At 49.6% G+C, this 12,695-nt stretch overlaps 1 protein-coding gene across 1 annotated transcript in view; it reads right to left on the bottom strand.

Moving 5' to 3' along the window:
• Positions 1-3,591: 3,591 nt before the first annotated feature.
• LOC128643498 (equilibrative nucleoside transporter 2) overlaps positions 3,592-12,695 on the bottom strand; it is a gene marked incomplete at its 5' end in the record, with an annotated part of 29,659 nt that continues 20,555 nt past the window's right edge. Inside the window, 3 exon segments of the mRNA XM_053696343.1 lie at positions 3,592-6,586; positions 8,220-8,419; positions 8,516-8,601. Coding sequence (XP_053552318.1) covers positions 6,475-6,586; positions 8,220-8,419; positions 8,516-8,601 — 398 coding nt within the window.

The following is a 12,695-nucleotide window of genomic DNA, read 5'->3' as shown; positions in this document are numbered from 1 at the left end:
GTGCCCTGGTGTCTGTGTATTAGGGGAAGGTGAGAGGTACGTGCCCTGGTGTCTGTGTATTAGAGGGAGGTGAGAGGTACGTGCCCTGGTGTCTGTGTATTAGAGGGAGGTACTTGCCCTGGTGTCTGTGTATTAGGGGAAGGTGAGAGGTACGTGCCCTGGTGTCTGTGTATAAGGGGGAGGTGAGAGGTACATGCCCTGGTGTCTGTGTATTAGAGGGAGGTGAGAGGTACGTGCCCTGGTGTCTGTGTATTAGGGGGAGGTGAGAGGTACGTGCCCTGGTGTCTGTGTATTAGGAGGAGGTGAGAGGTACATGCCCTGGTGTCTGTATTAGAGGGAGGTGAGAGGTACGTGCCCTAGTGTCTATGTATTAGGAGCAGGTGAGAGGTACGTGCCCTGGTGTCTGTGTATTAGGAGCAGATGAGAGGTACGTGCCCTAGTGTCTGTGTATTAGGAGCAGGTGAGAGGCACGTGCCCTGGTGTCTGTGTATTAGGAGCAGGTGAGAGGTACGTGCCCTGGTGTCTGTGTATTAGGAGCAGGTGAGAGGTACGTGCCCTGGTGTCTGTGTATTAGGAGGAGGTGAGAGGTACATGCCCTGGTGTCTGTGTATTAGGAGGAGGGGAGAGGTACGTGCCCTGGTGTCTGTGTATTAGGAGGAGGGGAGAGGTACGTGCCCTGGTGTCTGTGTATTAGGAGGAGGGGAGAGGTACGTGCCCTGGTGTCTGTGTATTAGGGGGAGGTGAGAGGTACCTGCCCTGGTGTCTGTGTATTAGGGGGAGGTGAGAGGTACCTGCCATGGTGTCTGTGTATTAGGGGGAGGTGAGAGGTATGTGCCCTGGTGTCTGTGTATTAGGGGGAGGTGAGAGGTACGTGCCCTGGTGTCTGTGTATTAGGAGGAGGTGAGAGGTACGTGCCCTGGTGTCTGTGTATTAGAAGGAGGTGAGAGGTACGTGCCCTGGTGTCTGTGTATTAGGAGAGGTGAGAGGTACGTGCCCTGGTGTCTGTGTATTAGGGGGAGGTGAGAGGTACGTGCCCTGGTGTCTGTGTATTAGGAGGAGGTGAGAGGTACGTGCCCTGGTATCTGTGTATTAGGAGGAGGTGAGAGGTACGTACCCTGTGTCTGTGTATTAGGAGGAGGTGAGAGGTACGTACCCTGTGTCTGTGTATTAGGAGGAGGTGAGAGGTACGTGCCCTGGTGTCTGTGTATTAGGAGGAGGTGAGAGGTACGTGCCCTGGTGTCTGTGTATTAGGAGGAGGTGAGAGGTACGTGCCCTGGTGTCTGTGTATTAGGAGGAGGTGAGAGGTACGTGCCCTGGTGTCTGTGTATTAGGAGGAGGTGAGAGGTACGTGCCCAGGTGTCTGTGTATTAGGAGGAGGTGAGAGGTACGTGCCCTGGTGTCTGTGTATTAGGAGCAGGTGAGAGGTACGTGCCCTGGTGTCTGTGTATTAGGAGCAGGTGAGAGGTACGTGCCCTGGTGTCTGTGTATTAGGAGCAGGTGAGAGGTACGTGCCCTGGTGTCTGTGTATTAGGAGGAGGTGAGAGCTACGTGTCCTGGCATGTGTATTAGGAGGAGGTGAGAGGTACGAGCCCTGGTGTCTGTGTATTAGGAGGAGGTGAGAGGTATGTGCCCTGGTGTCTGTGTATTAGGGGAGGTGAGAGGTACGTGCCCTGGTGTCTGTGTATTAGGGGAGGTGAGAGGTACGTGCCCTGGTGTCTGTGTATTAGGGGAGGTGAGAGGTACGTGCCCTGGTGTCTGTGTATTAGGAGCAGGTGAGAGGTACGTGCCCTGGTGTCTGTGTATTAGGAGGAGGGGAGAGGTACGTGCCCTGGTGTCTGTGTATTAGGAGGAGGTGAGAGGTACGTGCCCTGGTGTCTGTGTATTAGGAGGAGGTGAGAGGTACGTGCCCTGGTGTCTGTGTATTAGGAGGAGGTGAGAGGTACGTGCCCAGGTGTCTGTGTATTAGGAGGAGGTGAGAGGTACGTGCCCTGGTGTCTGTGTATTAGGAGCAGGTGAGAGGTACGTGCCCTAGTGTCTGTGTATTAGGAGGAGGTGAGAGGTACGTGCCCTGGTGTCTGTGTATTAGGAGGAGGTGAGAGGTACGTGCCCTGGTGTCTGTGTATTAGGAGGAGGTGAGAGGTACGTGCCCTGGTGTCTGTGTATTAGGGGAGGTGAGAGGTACGTGCCCTGGTGTCTGTGTATTAGGAGGAGGTGAGAGGTACGTGCCCTGGTGTCTGTGTATTAGGGGAGGTGAGAGGTACGTGCCCTGGTGTCTGTGTATTAGGAGCAGGTGAGAGGTACGTGCCCTGGTGTCTGTGTATTAGGAGCAGGTGAGAGGTACGTGCCCTGATGTCTGTGTATTAGGAGCAGGTGAGAGGTACGTGCCCTGGTGTCTGTGTATTAGGAGGAGGTGAGAGGTATGTGCCCTGGTGTCTGTGTATTAGGAGCAGGTGAGAGGTACGTGCCCTGGTGTCTGTGTATTAGGAGCAGGTGAGAGGTACGTGTCCTGGCGTCTGTGTATTAGGAGGAGGTGAGAGGTACGTGCCCTGGTGTCTGTGTATTAGGAGCAGGTGAGAGGTACGTGCCCTGGTGTCTGTGTATTAGGAGCAGGTGAGAGGTACGTGTCCTGGCATCTGTGTATTAGGGGGAGATGAGAGGTACGTGCCCTGGTGTCTGTGTATTAGGAGGAGGTGAGAGGTACATGCCCTGGTGTCTGTATTAGGGGGAGATGAGAGGTACGTGCCCTGGTGTCTGTGTATTAGGAGGAGGTGAGAGGTACGTGCCCTGGTGTCTGTGTATTAGGAGGAGGTGAGAGGTACGTGCCCTGGTGTCTGTGTATTAGGAGGAGGTGAGAGGTACGTGCCCTGGTGTCTGTGTATTAGGAGGAGGTGAGAGGTACGTGCCCTGGTGTCTGTGTATTAGGAGGAGGTGAGAGGTACGTGCCCTGGTGTCTGTGTATTAGGAGGAGGTGAGAGGTATGTGCCCTGGTGTCTGTGTATTAGGAGCAGGTGAGAGGTACGTGCCCTGGTGTCTGTGTATTAGGAGGAGGTGAGAGGTACGTGCCCTGGTGTCTGTGTATTAGGAGCAGGTGAGAGGTACGTGCCCTGGTGTCTGTGTATTAGGAGCAGGTGAGAGGTACGTGCCCTGGTGTCTGTGTATTAGGAGGAGATGAGAGGTAGGTGCCCTGGTGTCTGTGTATTAGGAGCAGGTGAGAGGTACGTGCCCTGGTGTCTGTGTATTAGGAGCAGGTGAGAGGTACGTGTCCTGGTGTCTGTGTATTAGGAGCAGGTGAGAGGTACGTGCCCTGGTGTCTGTGTATTAGGAGCAGGTGAGAGGTACGTGCCCTGGTGTCTGTGTATTAGGAGCAGGTGAGAGGTACGTGCCCTGGTGTCTGTGTATTCGGAGCAGGTGAGAGGTACCTGCCCTGGTGTCTGTGTATTAGGAGCAGGTGAGAGGTACGTGCCCTGGTGTCTGTGTATTAGGAGCAGGTGAGAGGTACGTGCCCTGGTGTCTGTGTATTAGGAGCAGGTGAGAGGTAAGTGCCCTGGTGTCTGTGTATTAGTAGTGGAGATAAGAAATAAACCATCACAATTCTTTTGTACAAAAAGTCATTTAATCATACAAAAATAAGTAAAGAAAATTCCAGTTTTTTCAGTACAGTTGAAAAACAAATATAGGAAAAAACAAATTTTCCTTCATGATATAAATCATGTAACAACATTTGTAACACAACAATTTCATCCCCCCCCCCCCAACCCCAGTCAAAATTCCCCTCATGGGAGACTGAAACTCATAATACAGACTGATTCCTATGACACAAATGTACAATTAATACATTGTGTAAAAAAAAAAAAAAAGGTGTTTAGTCATTTTGTGAAGAGAAAAAAAAAATCTGTTTAATTTATAGTTGGTGTTAATGAGATCTATTTTACTTTTAGACAAAATGATAAATATAAAATGATAAAGGATTCTTCCCTTTTCAGTCCTATAAATTACCCAGGGTAGCTCTCAGCTATTTCAGTTTCACATATGTAACCTGTGCTTTCCTATGCAACTTAACATCTGTAAAGTAAATATATATTTACATGTATGCTTGACTTTTGTACGCGCAACATTAGAAGGTGGGATTGCGCTATGTATGGTGCAGGTAGTTTTGTATTTAGTAGTCAATATTAGTAACCAAAAACGTGCCAGTGCTAGCTATGCAGTAACTGTTCATAAAACGTGCCAGTGCTAGCTATGCAGTAACTGTTCATAAAACGCGCCAGTGCTAGCTATGCAGTAACAGTTCATAAAACGCGCCAGTGCTAGCTATGCGGCAACGGTTCATAAAACGCGCCAGTGCTAGCTATGCAGTAACTGTTCATAAAACTCGCCAGTGCTAACTATGCGGCAAAGGTTCATAAAACGCGCCAGTGCAAGCTATGCAGCAACGGTTCATAAAACGCGCCAGTGCTAGCTATGCAGCAACGGTTCATAAAACGCGCCAGTGCTAGCTATGCAGTAACTTTTCATAAAACCCGCCAGTGCTAGCTATGCAGCAACGGTTCATAAAACCGCCAGTGCTAGCTATGCAGCAACGGTTCATAAAACCCGCCAGTGCTAGCTATGCAGCAATGGTTCATAAAACGCGCCAGTGCTAGCTATGCAGCAACGGTTCATAAAACGCGCCAGTGCTAGCTATGCAGTAACTTTTCATAAAACCTGCCAGTGCTAGCTATGCAGCAACGGTTCATAAAACGCGCCAGTGCTAGCTATGCACTAACGGTTTATAAAACGTGCCAGTGCTAGCTATGCAGCAACGGTTCATAAAACCCGCCAGTGCTAGCTATGCAGTAACTTTTCATAAAACCCGCCAGTGCTAGCTATGCAGTAACGGTTCATAAAACCCGCCAGTGCTAGCTATGCAGTAATGGTTCATAAAAACTCACCAGTGCTAGCTATGCAGTAACGGTTCATAAAACCCGCCAGTGCTAGCTATGCAGTAACTGTTCATAAAACGCGCCAGTGCTAGCTATGCAGTAACTTTTCATAAAACCTGCCAGTGCTAGCTATGCAGTAACTGTTCATAAAACGCGCCAGTGCTAGCTATTCAGTAACGGTTCATAAAACCCGCCAGTGCTAGCTATGCAGAAATGGTTCATAAAAACGCCAGTGCTAGCTATGCAGTAACGGTTCATAAAACGCACCAGTGCTAACTATTCAGTAACGGTTCATAAAACCCGCCAGTGCTAGCTATGCAGTAATGGTTCATAAAAACGCACCAGTGTTAGCTATGCAGTAGCGATTTATAAAAGGCACCAGTGCTAGGTATGTACTGGCAATACACAAAATGCACTGGTTCTGGCTTGGCACTAACAGTACTTACATGTGCCATATTTTGGTTTGTGATACGTACTACTAGTGTACAAAACATATTGGACCTGGGTATTTTCTTACAATAAATGGATGAGCTCCAAGGGTGTTTTGTCTGCACAAAATGCGTTGGCTCACAGGACATATAGTTCTCATAAAATGTGGCATGGTTTCAGTGTACAAAGCAAAATTAGAAAGTAAACAGCACTACAAAGTGTTAAATAAAACAATAAAAAAACAATGGATACACATTACCACTGTTACTATGCCGCACACAATATATCACTTATGTTGAATTGCAGCCAGAGGAGGTAGAGAAATTTGGACATAAGTGCCTAATTTCCGAGTTATCAATAACGTCAAAACACAAAATGCATTGCAAACAACAAGAGTGTGAAAAATACAAAAATGCTCATTCTTAATGGATCATACTAATTTACAAATCTTAAATATAAAATAAGTATTAAAAAAAAAAAAAAAAAAAAAAAAAAAAAGATTAAAATGTAAATACCCCTCCCCTGTTAATTCCTCTCCTGGCATCCCAGTAAATGTAATACAAGTAAAATAAGGGTAACTTCATTTCATATAAAAATACATTTCCTTTTGCTGTAAACTCACATGATCTGTCACCAGCATTGGTGAAGCAGATTTGGTCTCGGTATCAGATGTCATATAATGCGTGAGTAGTATACAGACCTCCTATATCAACGTGCTTACTGGCTCAGCTAATGCAGATGGGCTCAAATGCCAAAGTCACACAACAAAGCAGCTTGCACGTTATACAGAAATGGCTTCTGTAAAAGTCACTATTCTTACTATTTAAGGCTAAAACTTGTCTTTAAAATATATATACACACATATACGCATATAGAGGAAGAGCGCAACAAGGTTTTCACCTTTACAGTGAGGGTAAATGGGTCTGGAGTGTTCCTTATGATGAAGCTTGAAGCCATTTTTGTCCTGATGCACATGGCTAATATATAGAGCATCTAGCAGGAGCGGTGCAGAATGGGTAATGTAGCAGTTCCCTAGAGATGAAGGCATGTAACTGCAAGATGTGATAACTTCATCTGCAGAGAGGGATAATTAGCAGCAGAAATAACGCGTCGGCCGTCAGATTTATAGTAAAGCCTTGAAAAGAAATGACAGCCCTGCACCGACAGACAGACCCAGCGCAAGGAAGAAAGTCATAATGGCACCGGTCATCTCGCTCTCGTGTGGCAGCACTTTCCTGTGGAGAGGACAATAAGGACACAGTGAACAGGTGAGAACAGAAACAAATGCACCCACCCTCTGACAAGACTCATAGCTCCCTTCTGTCTGTGTCACCCTGCGGTGGGAGGGGCAGACTCATAGCTTCCTTCTGTCTGTGTCACCCTGCAGTGGGAGGGACAGACTCATAGCTCCCTTCTGTCTGTGTCACCCTGTAGTGGGAGGGACAGACTCATAGCTCCCTTCTGTCTGTGTCACCCTGCAGTGGGAGGGACAGACTCATGGCTCCCTTCTGTCTGTGTCAACCTACGGTGGGAGGGGCAGACTCATAGCTCCCATCTGTCTGTGTCACCCTGCAGTGGGACGGACAGGCTCATAGCTCCCTTCTGTCTGTGTCACCCTGCAGTGGGAGGGACAGATTCATGGCTCCCTTCTGTCTGTGTCACCCTGCAGTGGGAGGGACAGACTCATAGCTCCCTTCTGTCTGTGTCAACCTGCGGTGGGAGGGGCAGAATCATAGCTCCCTTCTGACTGTGTCACCCTGTGGTAGAAGAGACAGACTCATAGCTCCCTTCTGTCTGTGTCACCCTGCAGTGGGAGGGACAGACTCATAGCTCCCTTCTGTCTGTGTCACCCTGCAGTGGGAGGGACAGACTCATAGCTCCCTTCTGTCTGTGTCACCCTGCGGTGGGAGGGGCAGACTCATAGCTTCCTTCTGTCTGTGTCACCCTGCGGTGGGAGGGACAGACTCTTAGCTCCCTTCTGTCTGTGTCACCCTGCAGTGGGAGGGACAGACTCATAGCTCCCTTCTGTCTGTGTCACCCTGCAGTGGGAGGGACAGACTCATAGCTCCCTTCTGTCTGTGTCACCCTGCAGTGGGAGGGACAGACTCATAGCTCCCTTCTGTCTGTGTCACCCTGCAGTGGGAGGGACAGACTCATAGCTCCCTTCTGTCTGTGTCACCCTGCGGTGGGAGGGACAGACTCTTAGCTCCCTTCTGTCTGTGTCACCCTGCAGTGGGAGGGACAGACTCATAGCTCCCTTCTGTCTGTGTCACCCTGCGGTGGGAGGGGCAGACTCATAGCTCCCTTCTGTCTGTGTCACCCTGCGGTGGGAGGGACAGACTCATAGCTCCCTTCTGTCTGTGTCACCCTGCGGTGGGAGGGGCAGACTCATAGCTCCCTTCTGTCTGTGTCACCCTGCAGTGGGAGGGACAGACTCATAGTTCCCTTCTGTCTGTGTCACCCTGCGGTGGGAGGGACAGACTCATAGCTCCCTTCTGTCTGTGTCACCCTGCAGTGGGAAGGACAGACTTATAGCTCCCTTCTGTCTGTGTCACCCTGTGGTGGGAGGGGCAGACTCATAGCTCCCTTCTGTCTGTGTCACCCTGCAGTGGGAAGGACAGACTTATAGCTCCCTTCTGTCTGTGTCACCCTGTGGTGGGAGGGGCAGACTCATAGCTCCCTTCTGTCTGTGTCACCCTGTGGTGGGAGGGGCAGACTCATAGCCCCCTTCTGTGTCACCCTGCGGTCGGAGGGGCAGACTCATAGTTCCCTTCTGTCTGTGTCACCCTGTGGTGGGAGGGACAGACTCATAGCTCCCATCTGTCTGTGTCACCCTGCGGTTGGAGGGACAGACTTATTGTCACTTACTTGGGTGCGAGGCACATGGGAAGAGATACAAAGTAGCCATTGGAGATTGAGAAAAATATCATGAAGACGATGAACCAGGCATCATTGGAGAAGGCAACATACAAGTAATTATGATTGGGAAGGTTACAGAACATGAAGAGCGGTATGAAGATAATGCGACACAAGGCCAGCACTGGCAGAAGTTTACTATCGGGACCCGGCTGTAACAAAGGAATATACACAGTCAGAAAACAAAAAAGTAAATTGATAAAGATAGAAAGTAAGTACATAGAAAGATGTAAAAAGCGAGCACTCACCCACAATACATATGAGGTCAGAGATCGCCCGGCCCAGTCCATGACATTGAATATCAAGAAGCAGCAAACTGGATTGAAGAATTTACCTTAAAAGAGAAACAAAAAAGAATGAGAACCATGAAGTACACACACAAACTAACATGATGAAAGAGAGAAGGAAGGCAACGCACCGGGGAGAGAGGAGGAAGGTAACGCACGCACCGGGGAGAGAGGAGGAAGGTAACGCACGCACCGGGGAGAGGAGGAAGGTAACGCACACAGAGGGAGAGAGAAGGAAGGTAACGCACACACAGGGAGAGAGAAGGAAGGTAACGCACACACAGGGAGAGAGAAGGAAGGTAACGCACACACAAGGAGAGAGAGAGAAGGAAGGTAACGCACACACAGGGAGAGAGAAGGAAGGTAACGCACACACAGGGAGAGAGAAGGAAGGTAACGCACACACAGGGAGAGAGAAGGAAGGTAACGCACACACAGGGAGAGAGAAGGAAGGTAACGCACACACAGGGAGAGAGAAGGAAGGTAACGCACACACAGGGAGAGAGAAGGAAGGTAACGCACACACAGGGGGAGAGAGAAGGAAGGCAACGCACACACAGGGGAGAGAGAAGGAAGGTAACGCACACACAGGGAGAGAGAGAAGGAAGGTAACGCACACAGAGGGAGAGAGAAGGAAGGTAACGCACACAGAGGGAGAGAGAAGGAAGGTAACGCACACAGAGGGAGAGAGAAGGAAGGTAACGCACACACAGGGAGAGAGAGAAGGAAGGTAACGCACACAGAGGGAGAGAGAAGGAAGGTAACGCACACAGAGGGAGAGAGAAGGAAGGTAACGCACACAGAGGGAGAGAGAAGGAAGGTAACGCACACACAGGGAGAGAGAGAAGGAAGGTAACGCACACACAGGGGAGAGAGAGAAGGAAGGTAACGCACACACAGGGAGAGAGAGAAGGAAGGTAACGCACACACAGGGAGAGAGAGAAGGAAGGTAACGCACACACAGGGAGAGAGAGAAGGAAGGTAACGCACACACAGGGAGAGAGAGAAGGAAGGTAACGCACACACAGGGAGAGAGAAGGAAGGTAACACACACAGGGAGAGAGAAGGAAGGTAACGCGCACACACAGGGAGAGAGAGAAGGAAGGTAACGCACACACAGGGAGAGAGAAGGAAGGTAACGCACACACAGGGAGAGAGAGAAGGAAGGTAACGCACACACAGGGAGAGAGAGAAGGAAGGTAACGCACACACAGGGAGAGAGAGAAGGAAGGTAACGCACACACAGGGAGAGAGAGAAGGAAGGTAACGCACACACAGGGAGAGAGAAGGAAGGTAACACACACAGGGAGAGAGAAGGAAGGTAACGCGCACACACAGGGAGAGAGAGAAGGAAGGTAACGCACACACAGGGAGAGAGAGAAGGAAGGTAACGCACGCACAGGGAGAGAGAAGGAAGGTAACACACACAGGGAGAGAGAAGGAAGGTAACGCACACACAGGGAGAGAGAAGGAAGGTAACGCACACACAGGGGGAGAGAGAAGGAAGGCAACGCACACACAGGGGAGAGAGAAGGAAGGTAACGCACGCACAGGGAGAGAGAAGGAAGGTAACACACACAGGGAGAGAGAAGGAAGGTAACGCGCACACACAGGGAGAGAGAGAAGGAAGGTAACGCACACACAGGGAGAGAGAGAAGGAAGGTAACGCACGCACAGGGAGAGAGAAGGAAGGTAACGCACGCACAGGAAGAGAGAAGGAAGGTAACGCACACACACAGGGAGAGAGAAGGAAGGTAACGCACACACAGGGAGAGAGAAGGAAGGTAACGCACACACAGGGAGAGAGAAGGAAGGTAACACACACACAGGGAGAGAGAAGGAAGGTAACGCGCACACACAGGGGAGAGAGAAGGAAGGTAACGCACGCACAGGGAGAGAGAAGGAAGGTAACGCACACACAGGGGAGAGAGAAGGAAGGTAACGCACATACAGGGGAGAGAGAAGGAAGGTAACGCACACACAGGGAGAGAGAAGGAAGGTAACGCACACACAGGGAGAGAGAAGGAAGGTAACGCACACACAGGGAGAGAGAAGGAAGGTAACGCACACACAGGGAGAGAGAAGGAAGGTAACGCACACACAGGGGAGAGAGAAGGAAGGTAACGCACACACAGGGGAGAGAGAAGGAAGGTAACGCACAGGGAGAGAAGGAAGGTAACGCACACACAGGGAGAGAGAAGGAAGGTAACGCACACACAGGGGAGAGAGAAGGAAGGTAACGCACACACAGGGAGAGAGAAGGAAGGTAACGCACACACAGGGGAGAGAGAAGGAAGGTAACGCACACACAGGGGAGAGAGAAGGAAGGTAACGCACACACAGGGAGAGAGAAGGAAGGTAACGCACACACAGGGAGAGAGAAGGAAGGTAACGCACACACAGGGAGAGAGAAGGAAGGTAACGCACACACAGGGAGAGAGAAGGAAGGTAACGCACACACAGGGAGAGAGAAGGAAGGTAACGCACACACAGGGAGAGAGAAGGAAGGTAACGCACACACAGGGAGAGAGAAGGAAGGTAACGCACACACAGGGAGAGAGAAGGAAGGTAACGCACACACAGGGAGAGAGAAGGAAGGCAACGCACACACAGGGGAGAGAGAAGGAAGGTAACGCACACACAGGGAGAGAGAAGGAAGGTAACGCACACACAGGGAGAGAGAGAAGGAAGGTAACGCACACACAGGGAGAGAGAAGGAAGGTAACGCACACACAGGGGAGAGAGAAGGAAGGTAACGCACACACAGGGGAGAGAGAAGGAAGGTAACGCACACACAGGGAGAGAGAAGGAAGGTAACGCACACACAGGGGAGAGAGAAGGAAGGTAACGCACACACAGGGAGAGAGAAGGAAGGTAACGCACACACAGGGAGAGAGAAGGAAGGTAACGCACACACAAGGAGAGAGAGAGAAGGAAGGTAACGCACACACAGGGAGAGAGAAGGAAGGTAACGCACACACAGGGAGAGAGAAGGAAGGTAACGCACACACAGGGAGAGAGAAGGAAGGTAACGCACAGGGAGAGAGAAGGAAGGTAACGCGCACACAAGGAGAGAGAGAGAAGGAAGGTAACGCACACACAGGGAGAGAGAAGGAAGGTAACGCACACACAGGGAGAGAGAAGGAAGGTAACGCACACACAGGGAGAGAGAAGGAAGGTAACGCACAGGGAGAGAGAAGGAACGTAACGCACGTACAGGGAAAGATGGAAGGTAACGCACGCACAGGTGAGATAGAAGGAAGGTAACACATGCATCATGGAGAGAGAAGGAAGATGACAAGACAGGATTAGAAAGAGAAGTAAATAACTCACATGGGTGAGACAGAAGATAACAGTAGTAGATATGACACGTACATACGACAGGTTGATACGACCGGTAGATATGACACGTACATACAACAGGTAGATACAATAGGTAGATATGACACATACATACAACAGGTAGATACGACAGGTAGATACAACACGTAGATACGACAGGTAGATACAACACGTACATACAACAGGTAGATACGATATGTACATACAACAGGTAGATACGATATGTACGTACAACAGGTAGATATGACACGTACATACATCAGGTACCTACAACAGGTAGATATGACACGTACATACAACAGGTAGATATGACACGTACATACAACAGGTAGATATGACACGTACATACAACAGGTAGATATGACACGTACATACAACAGGTAGATATGACACGTACATACAACAGGTAGATATGACACGTACATACAACAGGTAGATACGACAGGTAGATACAACAGGTCGATATGACACATACATACATCAGGTACATACATCAGGTATCAACAACAGGTAGATATGACACATACATACAACAGGTAGATATGACACGTACATACAACAGGTAGATATGACACGTACATACAACAGGTAGATATGACACGTACATACAACAGGTAGATATGACACGTACATACAACAGGTAGATACGACAGGTAGATACAACAGGTCGATATGACACATACATACATCAGGTACATACATCAGGTATCAACAACAGGTAGATATGACACATACATACAACAGGTAGATATGACACGTACATACAACAGGTAGATATGACACGTACATACAACAGGTA

Source organism: Bombina bombina, unplaced genomic scaffold (assembly GCF_027579735.1).
Source record: "Bombina bombina isolate aBomBom1 unplaced genomic scaffold, aBomBom1.pri scaffold_1029, whole genome shotgun sequence".
Lineage (NCBI taxonomy): Eukaryota > Metazoa > Chordata > Amphibia > Anura > Bombinatoridae > Bombina > Bombina bombina.
Note: the sequence above shows the minus strand (reverse complement) of the source record. Positions and strands in the feature narration are given on the sequence as shown.